Source organism: Saccoglossus kowalevskii, chromosome 1, assembly GCF_978046115.1.
Source record: "Saccoglossus kowalevskii chromosome 1, keSacKowa6.1, whole genome shotgun sequence".
In the NCBI taxonomy this organism is placed as follows: Eukaryota; Metazoa; Hemichordata; class Enteropneusta; family Harrimaniidae; genus Saccoglossus; species Saccoglossus kowalevskii.
The window spans coordinates 12,208,320-12,228,049 of record NC_140641.1 but is presented as its reverse complement, the minus strand read 5'-3'; the positions used below and the strand labels follow the sequence as shown (position 1 = coordinate 12,228,049).

Sequence of the window (19,730 nt, the reverse complement as noted above, 5' to 3'; positions counted from 1 at the left end):
ATTTATTTGACCTCGTCAAGTTTGACCCGGCTACTGATATCACTAAAATATCAGTCTAGTGTGGAATAAGCTGTTTGGCACATTCCGAGGGGGCGATGGAGATAAGAAATCGCAAAGCGTTGATGTCATGCGTGTTGGGATACTTCAAACACCTAGCAACATAGCGTCCATACCACATGACCACCTTCCCGCCAACTAAGACAGAGACAATGCAGCGAGTGGATGATGTGACAGAATGTACTGAGTGTTGACGGGGATGTTGTCTCCCAAAGTAAACAACGTATAAATCATATATGATAATATTTAACTCAAGTATGATTAGTATCAATGGTAATGTCGTTACATGTTTGGAGGCTCATGGGCCAATGCCCCCACGTGTTCATATATATATTGCCAAACAATCTAAATTAAATAAAGTATGGGCAATATGTATATCTCTTCCCACAGGGAATGTATGTAATTACATGCGATCGTCGCATGTTGGCGACGTTAAACGAAAATTGTCACCCTTTAATCTCCACTAAGTCACGGCTGAGTAATATATTTAGAAACGATGTTGGGACAATTAAAAAGGATAATACTCAGTATTATGTTGGTTTAACATTACTAAAATAAAACATGGTCTTTAAAAAAGGATCCTTATGCTTATTTGCTCTATTTGCAATTCTAGTTCAACGTTCAGAAACATACCGGATGTCATACAGAGTAACCATATTGTTAATTCATTGAGTAGAACAAATCGGGCAAGCAGTATTCGAAACTATACAATTGTAATTCAAACAATATCAACTGCAAATTCTTGGAAAAACAAATTATACCCATGTACATTACAATAAACGATTGAAAAGCCATCGGAAGTCGTGCATATCAAAAATAATTATAATTATCTAGTTTTGAATAATAAATGAAATTATAATAAGTATAATCCAAGTTTTCATTGCCATAGTAACGCATCTGAAAAAGATTGAATTATGAAAACAATAGACGAGTTATATATGGCGAAAAAAAAGATATACACCTGTATAATGTATATGAGAAAACAGTCACATATCATCATGAAATGGAAAAAAATGTGAGAGCGACCTGATTGAATATTATTACAAAACAAGCCATAAAATATATTACTAAAAAATTGAAGATTCAGAATTCATTAATTTAAAAATGTATAATTGTAAATATCAACAATTTGAAAACAAATCCTACCAATTACAGCCCATTGTACATGTTTTAATGGTTAAAAATACAATCTCACCAATAATTTGTAGAAGAAGTTAGCAAAACAGTCTCGCTGATAATTCGTTGAAAATAAATAGTTGATGCTGAGGCAATGCACCGGACAGTCGATAGAAATGGAATATTGCCGTACATATATAATTATTAGAAAACATTATTTTCCATATACAATAACCACACACACACACACTTCAGACTGGAGTTTGGAATACAAGTGTGTGTGCACGTTCAATATATTCATATATGTATTTCATTTAATTGAATGATTGCATCAGTTAGACGAAATTTATTTGACCGGTGATAAATGCTATTCAAGGAAACTATTAAAACTTTTGATCTTACTTTCAACATCTCTGAGAGATATTACCAAATCTGTTGAATATGTAACTAAACTTGATTCATTGTTCAACCACAGGTCGAATCCCAGTTAACAGCGCCTTCTACACGAATATTACATTTCAATGTAATGGCGTCAACAGGATGACAACTCTGTTCTGAGTTGTTTGTCTGCCATAAGCCACAAGACCCGGAAGGGTTATTTGATATAACAACTTGGCACGCATGCTGCAACTCGAAAACACGTACTATAGGAGGTGGTTTATAAACAGATAGTCACGTCACAATAAGATGTTCAGGGGCAATAAATACCAATAAAAAATAAGGGTATATATATATATATATTCAAAATGAAATAATAAACTCAACACATGCTTATTGTTCAATCTCCAGTTATTAATTTCTTTTGTGAACCTAACCGGCGAAACCATTAGCGAAACTCCAGGGTGAATCTGTATTCCATCATTCACGACGGAAACTCTAATCCTGAGCTTTGAATTTGTTCGTACTTGGAATGGATTATATTTTCCCAAATGTATATACGCTTTCAGAGGCGATTTTTAAAAAGCCATGCTTAAACATGGGTACCCATGCTTTAAGTCGAGAGCCCTGGCCACAGGTTCGCTGAAGATTATATCTATACATTCGTTTAGTAGATGATTGCGTTGTTTTATTATTTATCTTATACTTATATGTATAGGATAAAACCCTCGTACGAAGACTTTCCTTGCGCATAAATCTGATCTAAGATAACATGTCCAAATACGAGAATTTTGCCTGACTTAAAACTCACACTAACCAGCTACGTATATTAATTGGGTGGTGTAAGTCCTACCATCAATTAGGTTAACTCTGTACGATGTTCATAGAGATTAACGTTCGTGGATTATTCGTGGTCTGACGTCATGTAGTTCAAACGTCAATGACCGATGTCGTGTTCCAGATACTCAACAATGAGCAGCGTTTCTGTCACGTGTTCCGTTGTGGGAGCTCTTTGTGGTTTCCTTTCAGCGTAATAAAACATAGTCAGTGGTTCATATTTGATCACGCGGTCCATAAACACGTTCTGGAACAATGTATGAGGACAAACAGATTTGAATTGAAAAAAATAAATCAGACTTGGAAACAGTTAAGAAATGAAGTATTCTGATTGGTCGAGGGGCACTAGATGGGTTTTAATTACAATTTACTTATGTTCTATAGAAAACAATTCGTTTATAATAAATGAAACATGTTGGTAAAATCGTCTGGAAGTGTAATGCAATATTTAGTGCAGCGGTACTCCTTTAATCTTTAGCGTTGGCTATAGCACATTCTAAATTGTGGTTGCAAGTATGTAAACCAGTATTCTTGTAGTTCGCTAAGCAAATGAAATGCAATCCGACAGAATAGAAAACAAATAGCTTTAATGATAGATCACATATATTTATTCAGTGACTTAAGGGGCCCTTGCTCACATGACATTAAAACATTGGCAGAAAAAAAACAACAGTAGAACACTTGTGTTTAAAAGGATAAGTGTATACAATCCTTGGTAATAAAATAACTCTCTGGAGGACAAAATATAGCACAAAGTGAAACTCGTTCTGTATGCAATTTAAACAAACTAAACATAGTTTCATTTCTGCTACTACTTTTGTAAGTAAGTCTTTGAATCGACTTTCTTCTATTTCAAGTTAGTGATTCAAACAACGTAGGCGACGTAAGGCGTTTCTGTGTTTAATCTAGTTCACTATTTTTTTGGTTCTAATAAACTTTTAAAACAATATATTCTTTTTGTTTTGTCATTACTACATAACTCGTTGCACTATTTATTTGGAAACTCATGTTTTCTACATGCTTTCTAAATACATTAAAACAATTCTCAAATCTCAAAACTTTATTGGTGACCCAGGCCGCCCATAACCCGTATGAGAATAAACCAGCTCAATTGCCGATGTCCAAAAGTTGTTTCAATTGTCATCTGTCCTAAAACCAATTTATATGCATTTACGGCTATTCTATCATTTGGTAGTCAGTCAGTCGCCCCCAATATTTAATGCACCTATAACAACAGAATGCACATTTACCCCAAAAAATTTTCATTTGTCGTCGCTGGTCCTGATTCTTCGGTATCGATATATAGTCTGAATTCACAAATCTCTGTTTCATTGACATAATTACGATAACGATTTTAAATAAATATAACTCGTAGCTGATTATTCTAACTTTACACTCAAACCTGAACAATAAGAACATCGCCTTAGATTGTATCGCGTTTCCACATGATACAAATATTTCCAATTACTTATAGCAGCTATCCATTTCAAAATTCTTGTCATTTATAACCAACCCGTTCATTTCAGTTATGATCTTCGTTTCCATAACCATTTCCATACCATGACTTCCCGGTATTTCCATTCAATTTAAAACATTCACAGAACCCATTAAAAACATTGCTCAATTTGTGAAATCCAATAGCATTATCAGCAAATATCACAACGTCATCGGCAAATAGAATATTAAAAAAATCATACTAATCCCATTGACTACGATAACATAATCTAAAGTTCATCTATGAAAATTTAAAATAATATAGGATTCAAATTTTTCTTACATCATGATACATGCATGAATATAATAATAATAGATCATCTAAGATAGAGATGCATAAAAATAAGAACACGGGAATATATGTCGCAAAAACATGTGCCAGTGACGTATAAGCATGCTGAATATGAAATACATCTGGCAAAGTCGAACAAAATGTATGAAGTACACAAATAACAGGTTAAGCCGCGAAATGAACCAATATCATATTTCTCTCAGTAGTTAAAAGTAAGAAAACAAGAATAATCTAAACGTTTACCATGAACGAGGAATGTCAATCAGTCGCGGGATTGGATCTGCACATGTACTTGGCGGTAGCAGACGCTAATGAAGTTCATGATGAATTGCAAATGAGAATGTAGAATGTTTTTTACAGCGTACTGCGGGGAATCGTGGAATTGTCATCATCGTCAGACTGATGTTTTAATTCAATTGCTGCAAATCGTATTATCAGATCAACACAGCTTATAAATGAAAGCATCTGAAAACATCATATTTCCCAATGGCGTCCACACATCTCTATCGGTTTCCATATAAGTGTAAAAAAATCTGATAGGTAATTTCCTGGTGACATGTACGAATTACCCACGTAGTATGCGTATACTATGCCACTTCAATACAATATGTTTATAATGTACGTGAATACCATTCAAAGAATGTTAACACAATCAAATATAGTAATTGTATCTAATAACAGTTTTCAACATAATTGATAAATATTTAATCATTGTATCATAGCATGTTTGATAATATTGTATGCGAATTGAAGCGCAAAATCACAACAACGGCAACTGACAAACCAGGACAACAACTGTTATTCAATCCTCATATTAAAGTTATATACATTTCCGGTCATGGCCAAGGATAACCGTTTTGCATTATCTCAACTCATGATGAAACGCCAGCCACCCAGGTTTTAGTCAGCGATAGTTATATGGTGAACAGTTCCAATCTTCAATATTAGATAAGTTGTTTGTGTTTTGCATACAGTGGCGAGGCGTTTGCCATGGTCGCGAGTTTGAATCCCATGTTTAGTGTAAAAATGTATGTATCTTCGTTTGTAGGGTTTTGTCTGCTGGTGGGCAGAATTGCTCCCGAGGACAATCTTAACTGTGTATTGGACCATGAAAAATAGGCTTAAGTGTGTGTAGTAAAATATTGTACGTTGTCTGTATAAGTCCGTGATTCGACTTGTGCATTAGTAGTCACTGTATGACCGTGTTCTTTACACGCCATTTAAAACTGTTCCATTTATAGGACGGAGATTGTATCGCGATGCGGAGCACGTCTACCTACACTGGCGGGTGACTCCACAGTCGGCTGGCGCACATCTGATATAATAAAATAAATGCGATATTTACTATATGGGGGCCGCCATCTTGAATGACGCATAAAACTAAATAAGAGACTCTTATTTAGTTTTATGCGTCATTCAAGATGGCGGCCCCCATATAGTAAATATCGTATTTATTTTATTATCACGTGTGCACCAGCTGACTGTGGGTGACTCCTAGTTTTGTCGTCTTTTACGGCCCATTCACACCTATATATTTTGCAGACGTTGACCGGTGAATACGTAGCCCGGTATTATCGCACACTGGTTGAATGGAGCACAACGTGAGGTGTGAGCGAAGTGAGACTAGGGAATAGTACAAACATGCGTGAATACATAATTCATCGGGGTGGGACCTAATCGTGTGTTTTATTTATTCATAATTGTATGTTTATGTGCAGACCCTAAGGGAGTCATAACGGTGTATTTTGGTGATCTAAATGATGATTAAACTTAGATGGTTAAAAGGTGGATAGCATCGCGTTGCTTCGTGTTCGATATAGGTCCCATGCGATATACAACACATGTAAGATACATTACTTGTTTTGCACGGAATTTGAATAATGCAACATGAATTTAAATTTTGTGTACACACATTGTGTACTGTTGTGAAACACAGTGACGTGGTGCTTTAACTCAAGGAGAAGAGCCCCCCCCCCCCAATCGATCTATCTGCAATTGTGTCAGTCGTTATAATTATTTTGACCTTTTGACCAGTGCAGGTTGGTTTCAGTCGTCGGATTCAACAAATCGATGGGCGTATGGTGTCTTGGAGGACATATTAATAATAACATAGTTTTCGTCGTTGCTTGGTACATACGTTGGCTATCGCCATTTCTAATAACGACTAATACTTCGTTACTCTGGCCAACAGAGATATGCATCGGTGAAGAATGTAATGCATTGTTTCCCGGGTGGTAATGAGTTCTCCCTTTAATATATTTGCGGCGACGTCCATAGCGATATTTTTTACCGTATCTGTTGCAAATAATTTAAATGTAATACATCGATGATACACGTACACTGCATGTGAAGGCATAGTTTCTTCTGAATGATACGTTAACTTCTGGCATACAATCTATCCAGTCCTCCACTCACTATATGACACTCACAAATGCTAGTAAATATTAATTGCGCCCAGCTATTTGCTGCTTGTTCACTCGCCTTGAGATCGCACGATTGTGGGGCGGGGGGATTCTCTACGTGCCGCTATTTCTAACTGACCAAGAAACAGTACTTAATATTTTACCGAAACGGCTTTTGACGTCTCATAATGTGATACAGATATCTGAATAGGTAATGAGATATTACTATCACTGTACCTAGGCGTTTAGTGATGTAAGGCACAGTGGGGGACACCTCGTAGATTCTATGCTGCTAGACATTGAATAGTCGGGGTATATAAACGAAATTTACGTGCGATCACCCAGTAATAGCGGCCTTGTTCAATTTGGTATAATCTGTCGTTACAACGTGACAATGACAATCGCGACTATCATCCTGTACTTATATGGACGTACGCATCGGTACAGATATATGTAATGTATGTCCTTCTTCTTAAATGGAATTGTTTACACGTCTAATGGATGTGGAATTCATCACATGTATATGTGACGATGTGATCAACCATGAATGCATTAAAATCCACGTATACACTTTGCATTAAATCAAGTTACGAGCCTAACGAGGCATAAAATAAGACAAACCATCGACAACATTAAATGATAAAGGTTTTTTAGCGGGCAGCTGCCCCAATCTCCTATATGTGTGTTAACTTTTCGTATATTCCATTATACATTCCGAGGTGACATTCCAATAAAAACTGCACCTACTTGTATCAAAGTCACTCTCTTAGTAGAGTGACTGTGCTTGTATTAAGGAATTAAAAAAAAACTTTTAAAAATAAATATAAATATATCCTCGGGTCCACGTTTAGCGTTATAACTAATGAAAATCTTTTCCAATAACAAGCAATCTTTATCATACATATACATATAATAATGTGTCAACCAATTAGGAAATTATTATTATAGCTTTAATTCAACAAATGCTTAAAAATACGCATTTTTAATGGGATTGCAGTGACTCGTTTTCATTAGAGAAATTACTGCATTTAATATAATATCGGTGAAAGACTTGTGCATATGTTATTCATTCATTGTAACCAATGAGTTCTTTACGTTTTAGTGCGTCGTTATCACGGTGTCGGAGTACACTCATTCAAGTTGCAGCTCATAGTATTTTATTCTGTGAGTGTCATTATGCTCATAAAGCAGCCAACAGTTTTATAAGGATTCCGTGTGCTCAGCGCCTACTAAAGCATATTTTCTTTACATTTATAACAAATGGAAACCATACTAAGCATGTTAAAAACGTGATACATAATATTTTTTATTTTGTGTGCGTGGGCCTTGCTCTCTCGTTGCTATTTTTAAAATGACTGTAGATAATATCCCTGGTCCATATTATAGCGGGAAGTCGTCACCTGCGTTTTTAGCGTATGTTTTGGGACATCAATTCCCACGCCTGCGCAGGTGAGGACCCTCCAACTTTACATTTATGTTAACGTATCTTAATGAGGTTGTTTTCAATGTTTCAATTTATCCACCCATTGCGCACCGGCTACCAAGTAGTTGGGAGGAAATCGAATTCTCTTCTCTGCGTGGTCAGATAATTGAACCCATCAGATAGCATCGAGTGGTTCGATATCGTAACAGATTACTTTGTGATCTATGACCTCTACCAGTTGGAGTCCTACAATTTTACGCGATTCCACATCCTGCTGCGCGCTCTAAGAGTAAATCCACTCAAGACCGGACTTGAGCACACGCTGCTAATCACTAATTGGTATACGTCTACTTTCTCGTTACGTTGATGAAATGGACACTATAGTGGGATGCGTTGGACCGTAAATCGACTGGGGAGAACGTAGAAACTCAGGATTTAATTGTTTCAACTTTTTCGCCTGGAATCGAGAGAATTTAAACATCATTTGTTGTGTAACTGCAATATGGATGCATCTTTTGTCCGTTACACGGGGAACTAACTAACTAACCATCGAGCGTGTTTTGTTCATACGTACGCCGCGGTCGTCAAATGGAGAATACATTCAAGGAAGCGTCGACAACTCACGATGCCTCATCGGAACATAGGCGAAAAGGTGGCTGGCCGTGGTTACTATTCTGTTGTATATGTGTGTGTTTTTCATTCGGCGCCTATATTGTGCTCACACTTTATTGGCTTTCGGAACTTAACAGTAAAATACACGACGGCGATGACAAATTACTTGTACTTGAAAGACGTATCGCGAAGTTGGAAATAGATAACGTACAGCAGGGAAAATCCACCATGACAGTTTCGGTGAGTTAACACGTTGAATGTCGCACCCCTCCAAAAAAATGTTGCATCATATTGTTATGTTTAGTCTAATGTGTTTTTATAGATATTCATTTCCCCCTCACAAGAACCCAAGATGACATTTGTACAGCTGTAAGATAAACATTTGTTTCTGATATCCATATATCGATGTTGCGGTTTAGACTGAGTGAAGAGTCAATAATTTGTAATTGCTATCTGTTTTATCGTACAGCAACACACCGCCACGATTTGTTTATTTACGCTAATTTCTCAAATTACGCTCAGCGAATAAAAACACACATTACTAACAGAAAGGCCTTGAACAAGTTCGAAAGCTGATAATGGTTTTAAATCTTCTTCTATGTCACATTACTTTTCAAAGAATCGAGCTCACCGATATAAACGGGACGACAAAAGCAAGGACGAAGTGCTAAGCTGTTTTATCTGCCCACCAGGTGAGGACACGCTGATGTGAATGTATCGTACTGTATACGTAGCCCGTGTGGGCCGACCCTGTCAATGTTGTCCAAATGTTTCATATAGTTATGTCGTATACCAGCCACAAGTTCACGTTGATGATCGTCAGCGATGACAAGATTTGCTTAAAGGATAACAAAACGAAAAAAATGCGTCACGTATCATTCTTGTGATTGCCGACCATACCTATATGATATTTATCATTATGTGTTCAATTTCCAGTAATCTAGCACTTACGAGGCTCATGGGAATTAAGGTGACGGTAAAATGTAGAGCAATTATTTCGTTAAAATAAATTATATAACCGTACACAGTTCAGTAACTGTGTGTTTATTTATTTTCATGTTGTATATTATATTATATCATAGAATAGAGTTATTATTCGTTTAACATATCGGAATTAACATGGCCACTGATCGACAATATTATTAGAAACTTACCTGACATTGTCACAATTTTTATAACTTTAGTATTTTCCCTGGATATTTCATATTGATAATCAAACATGCCGAAAGTTAAAATGCTGTTAGCTCACAAATGAGTTAAAATAATGAAGTACGCAAATGCGCATGCATGCCTAATTAATGGTACGTACTTATAAATGACGTGCGTTTATTATTTCATTGAACGAATGATTTTGTTTTTGCCTCCAATGCGATGTCCTTTAATTATTTTTGATTACAATCTGTAATATTATCCAAGTTCAGATAAATAACTGCATATTTGAAAATAAAAGTGGAACAAATTAATCATGATGGAATAAGTGAACACGTTTTGAAACGTTGGTGTTCGAGAGAATATAAAATGCATATGAATTGATACATTTTAATCTTTTACAAATGTTCTTGAAATGTTTTTCTTAACACTGAGTGACGCGTGTTACTTAACGTAATACATTCGGATAGAGAGACTGTGATTCGTATTAGTAAAATAACCACACAATCAATATTTAATTTCGCATGGGTTTCAGCTGAGCCCAGGTCGCAATGACAAGTATATAGTACATTAACGGATGAGTTTCATAGAAACCACGTAGTCCACTTTAAATCTGACGGAATGTATACACTGTATTCATGGTACCATGTAGCTAGAAAGCGGGCTTTCTTTCTCCAACCGCTTTTTACAATTTTACAATTAATCCTGGTATTGAATAGTATTCAGTTTTATGAACATCTGGTGACGTCATTCTTGAAATTTTCTTTTTTCTTTACACTCAGGACCGGAAGGATTACAGGGACAAAAAGGTAAGTACGTCATGACGTCACTTGATTTGCAGTGATAGGGGGCTAGGGTACATCTGATTGGACGAAACAACGCGAGGAGTAATCCAATGTTACATTGCTCACGCTGACATCAGCATTCCTGGCTGTGCGGCCATTCCTCTTTTTGTGTCGTAAATGTTGTGTATGTGACACAATTAAGATATATTAGTTAAAATTGAAGAGGTATACAACAGTGGCTATCGTATTCCAAGAATTAAATGAATGCACACGCGCACGGAGCCATTTTAATCACTTTCACCGAAATGTCACGTGTGTATTGTATATCAAAGAATAATTGTATTTGCAAACCAATTGTTTGTTTTCCTTAATGGTTTTCCGCAATTATAATTTACCGTTGTCAGATTTCTCTGAACTTCTATTTTTAACTATTTGATTGGTTAACCTAAATGAATCAATGTTTGTTTATCGGTGGTATTTGGGTGTCGTGACGTAATACGTACAAATAGTGTCATCTTTTAAAGTATTATTGAAGAGATAATCGGCAGAGTATATATTTAAATTATACACTGTGTATTCAAGGGACTCAAATTCTAGGATAGGGTGGTGCATTAAATCAGTGTGCAAATTATGACCGTAAACTTAGTGTGTGAATTATTATTTTTTGAGCTACTAGATTTTTCAAGATAATATTGCTGGAAATATTTTGCTAGCTTCTAAAATATACAGTGAGTAGTATCAACACACCACATCACATGCCATCACATTTGCAACAGATATTTGCTGTGGACACGGCTAATTTTCTCTAGCAGATGTGTTAGCCCGCCGTCAATCCAACGAACGGCTGTTTTGCAGTGAAATATAATATGTGACTCTGATTTGTTGATGAAAGAGTTTCAATTATATTTTATCCCTGAAAAATAATTGATTGGATTTATCTGTTTTATCCCTCAACCTTGCGAGGAAGCATATTGTAATGAAGGCGTGAAACCCCAAGTCCGGTTAAAGCGTGGGTGTCGTAACCTGCGCATGCGTCAAATGGCCATAGCGTGTCATTGTTTACAAACGGACGTCTATCCGTGAGCCTTTGCGTCTGGGCTCAATTCCCGCGCGTGCGCAGGTGACATCCCTCCCGCTTTAATGTATGGATGCTGTACCTTGCTCTATTGTGTTCTGTAAAATAGTGATTTGCCAATAATTGTGTTATCCGATATTTGAAAGACTGCATATGACGTCAGATCGATCTGTATTGTAATTTTAATTTATTTAGTGCGCAGTGTAATCTGTTCCCTAAATATATTTATATGTAGGCGATGAAGGTCCACGTGGAAAACGAGGAAGACGGGGCACTGCTGGAAAACAAGGTCAGGTTTGAACGAGGTGTACGTTTGCTTAATTTTGACTTACGGCGAAGCGAGGTTGTTACATTGTTGTAGAATAGACATAACGTGTATTGGAAACTCTCCTGGCACGCTATAGGACGAAAATTTGTTTCCATCATATTGGATTTTGCAAAGGATTGAAATTTGAACCATAGAGGGCGCTTGGATCTCACACATTTTTCATACAGCCCTGTGCTAACATCAACTGTGAACCTTTCCTGTTTTCAAGTAAAGTCGTTAGTTTTTTTTTTTTTTATTTTATGATTATGATGTCGGGCTCAAAAGTAATTTCACTGGGAAGACTGTTTTCAAGATTCAAGAGTTTTTACTGTTTTTGGCTCCAAGCTGCTTATCTGTAGACATCTTAGAAATACTGTCAAGCATGTTGGATTAGCTATACGTGCCATTTCAGCAAATTTGACTCAATGCACAAAGTAACAGAATCTTAATTTAGCTAAAAAATCTGTTGTGCGGTAATTGATGATATATCGATTACTTTTTCTAAGGTCAATAATTACGTCAAACTGGTGTGAAAATTCCGCTGTTTTAATTTGATTATGTTGTGCAATAAAATTACACCGGAATAATATTAGACTGGCAAAGTCTGGACGACTTATTTCTTTTTTAAGTTTAAAATAAAATACAAATATCGCGAAATTCCCTGTACTAATCACATGTCATTGTGGTTTCGTGTTCATTTTTTTCAAGTTTGTTATTATTATAATGTAACTTGGCCAGTCTAGAATACTACTGATGCGTGGAGTTTCAAATAGCTCCATTATAACGCAACGTAATGTAAAACAGATTATCGGTATGCACAGACAAGTTGAAAGGACTGCTGCGACCTGGGTAGTACGGGTGAACAAAATGTCGACACACATCCCCAGTCTAATAGAGCAGTTCACATACAAAAATAATTAACGTCTGTGTCCGTACTTCTCAGGAGCTAAAGGAATGCAGGGAATTCCTGGAATGAAGGGAGATATCGGAGAAGCGAGTATAGGCCCTCCTGGAATACCGGGGAAAACTGGACAAAAAGGTATTACATCAATGATTTATAAGTCTTGTCTTCATTGTATGATATTATCACGTGTGGAGTTTCCATGGCAACAGTAATGCATATCTAAATGAAACATTGGGATTACATCAAATCTCTTCTATACGTATAATTATATTTTTCAGATTCATTGAATTGAATGAACAGCACTATTCCATATTTTATACGCACACTTCTAGTTTTCAGAAGTTATGCTAATAAGTAAACTGGACCATTGGCCCCCCCGCTGTTGTTTTGAGACGCTTTAATTTACGCTGTTTTGGTCTGATTGTTTGATTGAGACTCGTGTCAACGCTTAAATGTAGACATCTAAAAATACGGCAGTTTTAGAAAATCACTATAACTACGCCGGAGACTTTAATATAGCGTTGTACATGTAAATTGCATTAACTACGTAATGTCACATGTATTTTAACAACTTATCTTATCCTCGGGGGCGGACATCCGGGCATTTTCTACCGCCTGGCAACCCTCGCGGTGAAAACAAAGACCAAAAACTCGCAGAAAACGGTACTTTCCGATGGTTGTTGAGATTCCCCTGAACAGTGTAACAAGATTAGCCCTACGTGTGTAACATATATGAATTTGGTTGTTCAGGATTACTTCAAAGTTGAGTTTGTGTTGTTTTCTCGAGTTTTCACCGGCTCCACGGCGTTCCACAGCAGCGCGCACAAAGCCCCATAGAAATACGTGGTACAGTGGTACGCGTCTTAGCAACGTAGAACGTCCGTGACGTAGCTCCGCCCCCGAGGATATGTGTAAATATCTCCACGTGGGAGATGTAAAACCTTCAAGAGCCACGATTAAATGTAAAGATATAACTTAAATTCTAAATTGTGAAAAGGCGGATTACATCTATTCTTGTTATATTGCGATCATATCACGAGAGAACGGAGAGATGAATTTAAAATAATGCTTGCTATCTACAGTTTGATTTCCATCATGTGCGGCGTAAAATTATTTTTATAGTAATGTTTGCACAAACCAGATAACGATGATATTATATGGTAATATCATCTCATATTATATATAGTGTATCGGCCCAATATGTGTATTATAATATATGAATGATGATTTTTTTTTTGAAATATCATAAATATTTTAAGGAAAATCACACTTATTCTAAGACGTGATGGGTAGCGTTCTATCCCACGATTCCTTACTTCTTTGCCTTTGAATCTTGAAGAAGCGAACGGAGCTATATTTTCACATGACATCTACACATGAGTTTGTTCCGAATTTTCAGGTGAAAGGGGTGCAACGGGCCCAATAGGCCCAATGGGTCCACCGGGAAAGCAGGGAGAAATAGGATTACCGGGAGTTAGGGGACCGAGGGGTAAGTCTCACCATCGTTTTTATACTTCTATAAAGATATTGCATTTATTTGAATCATTCACACAGTGGAATTGGGTTTACATGTAAATAACCGTCGATTGTTGTGCCATGTAACTATATGAGACTGAGGTCGTAACGGTAGTGCCAATATACGTACGGTTACTCGTTAACTCCATTGACATAAGAACATTGACAACTAATCATAGTAGGCTGCTGTGATAGTTGTAGTCAGATTTCAATTTGAAATCCATTAAGAAAGTAACTATAGATGTGTAATTTGTCGTCATGGCAACTGTACTTTGCGGCTTAATTTCTCGCTGAATTTTTATTGGCGTTCCACGCAATGTGGATATTTTTTGTTATGGCCGCGTTGTTATAAAATGTTTTAGTTTAGTACGGTTAGACATTTAAATTAATACGAACATTGAATGTTACTCATCTTCAGCTTAAAGGGCGGTGGTCGTCGCGCAGCGTACTGTTCGATATGGGACTCACAGCGACGTATGCAACGCGTGTAAAATACATTGTTCGTTTACATGAAATTCGAACACGCGCTGCGTCACGACCACCGTCCTTTTAACCAAACACAATCGACTACGTTTTAGGGATTGTGGTAACAAAAAATCGGCAACAATCGTAAGTTCGAAAAAGAAGGCAATTTGTTATGCCAGTATTTTTTTCGTGATAATATATGCATATGGCTATGGATGATAAGTCCGTGAGTTTGTATCGGTTTACTTACCTTTGACCTGGGAGTATCACATCGGAAAGTTGGTAAAATAAATCGACTATGTACATTTACATATAACACAAAAGTGTTCACCATAGACCTTATTCAAGCAATACTACAACATGAGTAAGCATGACAACACAAATGAACAATTACATTATATACTTTCTACCATGTCCATAACAATACGTTTGTTTTCACTTACCAGGTCATCCAGGCAGTCGTACATTAACAGAAGTAAGTTAAATTGACACGAGCCCGCTAACAACGAGAAGACAGAATTCAAAAGTAGTAGTCATGTTAATAACAGATTTATTTACTTATCCATTAAAAGACCATTTTCCGTTCACTTCGAGATCTCGAGTTATACGCGAAATCAGAGGTAAAATAGGGAAAAAAACAAAGGTCATCGCGTCGTAGTGACGTAAAAACATCGCGCGTGATTTGTTAAACGTGAAAGCAGTTTTATGTTGCCTTTTTTTGATCATTTTTGATGAAGTCAGGGTATCTCAATGCAATATTTCCCTTTTCAATTATTGGCTTTGAGCTTAAAAAGGAAATTTTAATTCGAAATCAAATTGTTCGATTTTTCCTGTCGATGTTCGCAGTGAAGGAAACACATAATTTTCACCACCTCCAAGTTGTGTTTTAAACCTTATATATTCTTATATTTAGATTAACAGAAAATCTCAGGCCATCCACTTGCAAGGGAACAATGGTAATCGCTTTCCTAGTCTCCAAAAACTTGGTAAGAACAATCAGGAATTAAATAAATGCGCACCTCTTCAGCAGAAACTACATTTATAGTCTTCAGTATTCCCTGGCCCAACATGCACGTAATCATGGGTTGTCCAACAATCATTATATACTTTACGTATTGGGGAATTTACTTTACGTATTGGTGAGTTTACTTAACGTATTGGCGAGTTTACTTTACGTAGTGATAGGTTTACTTTACGTATTGGTGGATTTACTTTACGTATTGGTGATTTTACTTTACGTATTGGCGAGTTTACTTTACGTATTGGTGATTTTACTTTACGTATTGGTGATTTTACTTTACGTATTGGTGATTTTACTTTACGTATTGATGGGTTTACTTTACGTATTGGTAGGTTTACTTCACGTATTAATGAGTTTACTTCACGTATTGGCGGGTTCACGAAACGTATTGGTGGGTTCACAACACGTATTTGTAAGCTTGCGACACGTATTGATGGGTTTACGTTACGTAGGAGCATCAATACTCTACAGTAATAATGGTAATACTGGTGGATGTGCAGAGTGTTTAATAATTATGATACACTTTATTAATGTATTGGTAGGTTATTTAGTAATAGAAAAACATAAATATTGGCAGTTGTAATACAGGTGACGTATTGGTTGAAGTGTGTCTATTTTTATTTTACCCAATTCGACAACTTATTCTTGTTTACCTAGATCGATTTGGTGTACTGAATAACTGGCGTGTCTATAGTAATTCTGGAGGGTTTACATTACTCGGTAATGGCAATGTTACAGTATCTGAAAAAGGACAATATTACATATACAGTAATGTAAGTATGTAGTAAATGAAGTCAAATCACGTGGTCTACTCGTTTGTGAGATTACGTCAAACATCATACAATTAGAAGCAGTTGTAAATGTGTGGTTGACGTTAATAAAACAATTTTAACTATTTGAAAAAAATACTGGTACGATTGTATTTTCGGATCAGAGGCTGTACACATTTGGTACATACGTAAGCTAAGCATGGGAAATTTCTAACATCATATTAGAAAACGTAGCACGCGAAAAGAAAAGAACAAACACTGCTGATAAAAAAATGTTTGAAATCTAGTTCAGTGTACAGATATTTCGCCGATACTTGTTTAATACGTTTATGATTAGGAATCGATGTCAGGGACTGTGTAACAGTTTCCGGGCGTAAGTACTTTTACGAAATGCTTCGTTGAAACTCAGACTAGTAATACATGTATTACTAGTCTGAGGTTGAACAATCATAACACGGAACAAAATAAGGTTTCAGGAAGAAGAAGGTTTAAACATTTTGACACCAACCGCGCCAAATATACTTTCGTTGTTAGTGTTGTATTTAATTGTTGTTAAACTTTTATAACAAGTATTAGGAGTTTTCATGAGTAAATAAATAAATAAACAACCTTCATTTTACAGGTGCTGTTCTATGACGACGGGGCATTGTTTGGAGCCCACACTACCATTAACGGAAAACCGTTCCTGACTTGCAGCGGAGTTCGAGCGAAGGCGGCGTTGAAATTCGGTACCTGCTACTCCAGCGGAGTGACACACCTAAACAATCAAGACATGATTGGTATACGATCTGTCTATCCTGCTCGTATAGTAGATATGCACTCACAGTCCACTTATTTCGGAATAATTAAAGTGTGAGATAATTAATGCGATCACGTGATCTTAATCAGCATTTCCGTGAGTTGATAGACGTTTACAATATTAAATGATAATACATAATTACAGATTTTAAGTCCATTTTAAAAATATAATACTATTAATTAAAGCGCGGTGGTCTTCGCGCTGCGCATGTGCGACATTTGTGTTGATGAACATTGACTTTCCCACAATCCAATGGAAATCACAAGAAGTACACAAGTATGAGGTTTGATCTGGGCGCGACTTGCACTGAATACCACCGGTAACTCCTTCGATATCTTCCAATCACCTAAAAATTGTCTAATTAAAGCTTGGAAACGTCTCAGTTTGTACTCGTTGATTTGCGCAAGATTCAAAGTCGCCATCTTTGTTTATATGAGACCCATATATCTCGCACATGCGTGGCGCGACAACTAGGGCCATTTAACTTCTAGATTGAGCCAAAAGATTACTTACGCGCATATTTTGTCAACTCCAGGTGCAACAATCACCACGCACTGAATGCGTGTTCGAATTTTATGTAAAAAAAATTATTTTACACGTGTTGTATACGTGACATGGAACCCACACCGCAGTTTAAGATAGAAGCCTACTCATAAATGAAAATACCCAGAATTTATCCATTTTGCATTAAATTGAACTCCAGTCATTATAAGTTGACATTAAAAATTGTTTAGGTCACCAGTCTTTTTTTCGAGAAAATTATGATTATATATATAAGTGAATGGCGGCCATTTTGTTATTATTAGAACGCTTTTACCAGTAGTTCCTATGGTGACGATGTAATGTATATATCACATTGTAGACTAATGACAACACTTATATTATCGTTGCTAAATGAATATGTACTCTTTGTTATTCTAAATCATTCAAAAAATCTGGGGTTTTAAAAGTGATGAAAAATGCTGTTCTGTTTTAACATCGTGCTTTGTGGAATTGTTCTAAAACAGCAAACTTTTAACACACAATAGAATACTATTTCACGTTATCACCGAATCTGTTGTGTCCATGGTTGTACATAATATAAAAATGAACATTGTTATAGGATTTATTTTAATTTCTCGAGCATTACGAATATTAATGCATTATCTTTACCACCGTCTCCTTCTCGCTCTCTTCGTCCCAACTCCATCACTTTTCTCTCTTCCCGACAATCATTCTATTTCTCCACGAAATGTAGAATTTTTACTATCTACGTCATACATTGAGCTCAACTCCTGTGTTGAGCACGATCGAAATAACGTCGGTTCATTGAATACAATTAATAAAAACAATACTTAAATTTATCTAGTGAATAACATTTATTGTTACCTCCGTCAACTCTTTCGTTTTCTGTTCTAGAGTTACTCTTTTTCAAATTTCGTTATGTGGTATAATACTGGCAAATAAAATATTATTCTAAAAAATATAATTGATTTTTTTTTTCAAGTATAATCTGCCCTTCAACTGATTTCAAATGCTGATATATTTTTGTTAAATAAAACTTGAAATACACATCTTACAGTTATAGCTAGTATACAGCATATATAACTAAAAAAGTTGATTAAAAACATGTTAGATTTTCTAATCACATTTTAATATACACTCAAATTAAACATTACTCACAAACGGATATAGCCAATTTATTTATTTATTATCTCCTAGTATCTAAACAATATATTATCAGTATTTTCTTGTCTGAATACAGTTATTAAATACACTCAAATTAAACATTACTCACAAACGGATATAGCCAATTTTTTTATTTATTATCTCCTAGTATCTAAACAATATATTATCGGTATTTTCTTGTCTGAATACAGTTATTAAATACACTCAAATTAAACATTACTCACAAACGGATATAGCCAATTTATTTATTTATTATCTCCTAGTATCTAAACAATATATTATCGGTATTGTCTGAATACAGTTATTCATTTATTTATTTATTGCCTTTTATAATTAACAATTTTACCATTTCAGTTGTTTGGCAATATCTTTATCAATTAAGTAATATTTAATCCACATATTTCTAGTAGGGTCAAATTGGAAACACCCGTGTTTCTAAGAATCTGGTACATGACTGTTACAATTTTAGTCCCCCACCCCCACCCCCATAGTATAGACATGTATTGCTAGACAACTATGTAATAGCTTTCATTGGAATTCTCTCTAGGTTTCACACCACAATTACAATTTGTATGAAAACGCATATAATAAGTTAATTTTAGTTTCCGTGATTGGAATTTTAGCGAAGATCGACTGGTTTTGAAATGGCGTACTTCTACAT

General features: G+C 35.9%; 2 protein-coding genes across 2 annotated transcripts; both read left to right on the top strand.

Annotated features, from left to right (window-relative positions):
- The first annotated feature begins 8,587 nt into the window (after positions 1-8,587).
- Positions 8,588-14,406, top strand: LOC102804244 (uncharacterized). The gene is made up of 6 exons (XM_078006512.2): positions 8,588-8,851; positions 9,231-9,303; positions 10,543-10,569; positions 11,856-11,909; positions 12,871-12,966; positions 14,231-14,406. Exons 1-6 carry the CDS (start codon positions 8,588-8,590, stop codon positions 14,404-14,406), a joined length of 690 nt encoding a protein of 229 aa, XP_077862638.2.
- A 765-nt stretch (positions 14,407-15,171) lies between these two features.
- On the top strand, positions 15,172-17,458 carry LOC146750366 (tumor necrosis factor family member eiger-like). The gene is made up of 5 exons (XM_085496466.1): positions 15,172-15,175; positions 15,258-15,286; positions 15,725-15,797; positions 16,490-16,605; positions 17,225-17,458. The coding sequence occupies exons 1-5, from the start codon at positions 15,172-15,174 to the stop codon at positions 17,456-17,458; spliced, it is 456 nt and encodes a 151-aa protein (XP_085352592.1).
- Positions 17,459-19,730: the final 2,272 nt, after the last annotated feature.

Coding starts and splice junctions, on each gene's coding strand:
- LOC102804244 (XM_078006512.2), top strand. CDS start 8,588: ATGGAGAATACATTCAAGGAAGCGTCGACAACTCACGATGCCTCATCG. Junction 8,852..9,230: donor AATCCACCATGACAGTTTCG/GTGAGTTAACAC, acceptor TACTTTTCAAAG/AATCGAGCTCACCGATATAA. Junction 12,967..14,230: donor GGGGAAAACTGGACAAAAAG/GTATTACATCAA, acceptor CCGAATTTTCAG/GTGAAAGGGGTGCAACGGGC.
- LOC146750366 (XM_085496466.1), top strand. Junction 15,798..16,489: donor TCCTAGTCTCCAAAAACTTG/GTAAGAACAATC, acceptor TTGTTTACCTAG/ATCGATTTGGTGTACTGAAT. Junction 16,606..17,224: donor AATATTACATATACAGTAAT/GTAAGTATGTAG, acceptor TTCATTTTACAG/GTGCTGTTCTATGACGACGG.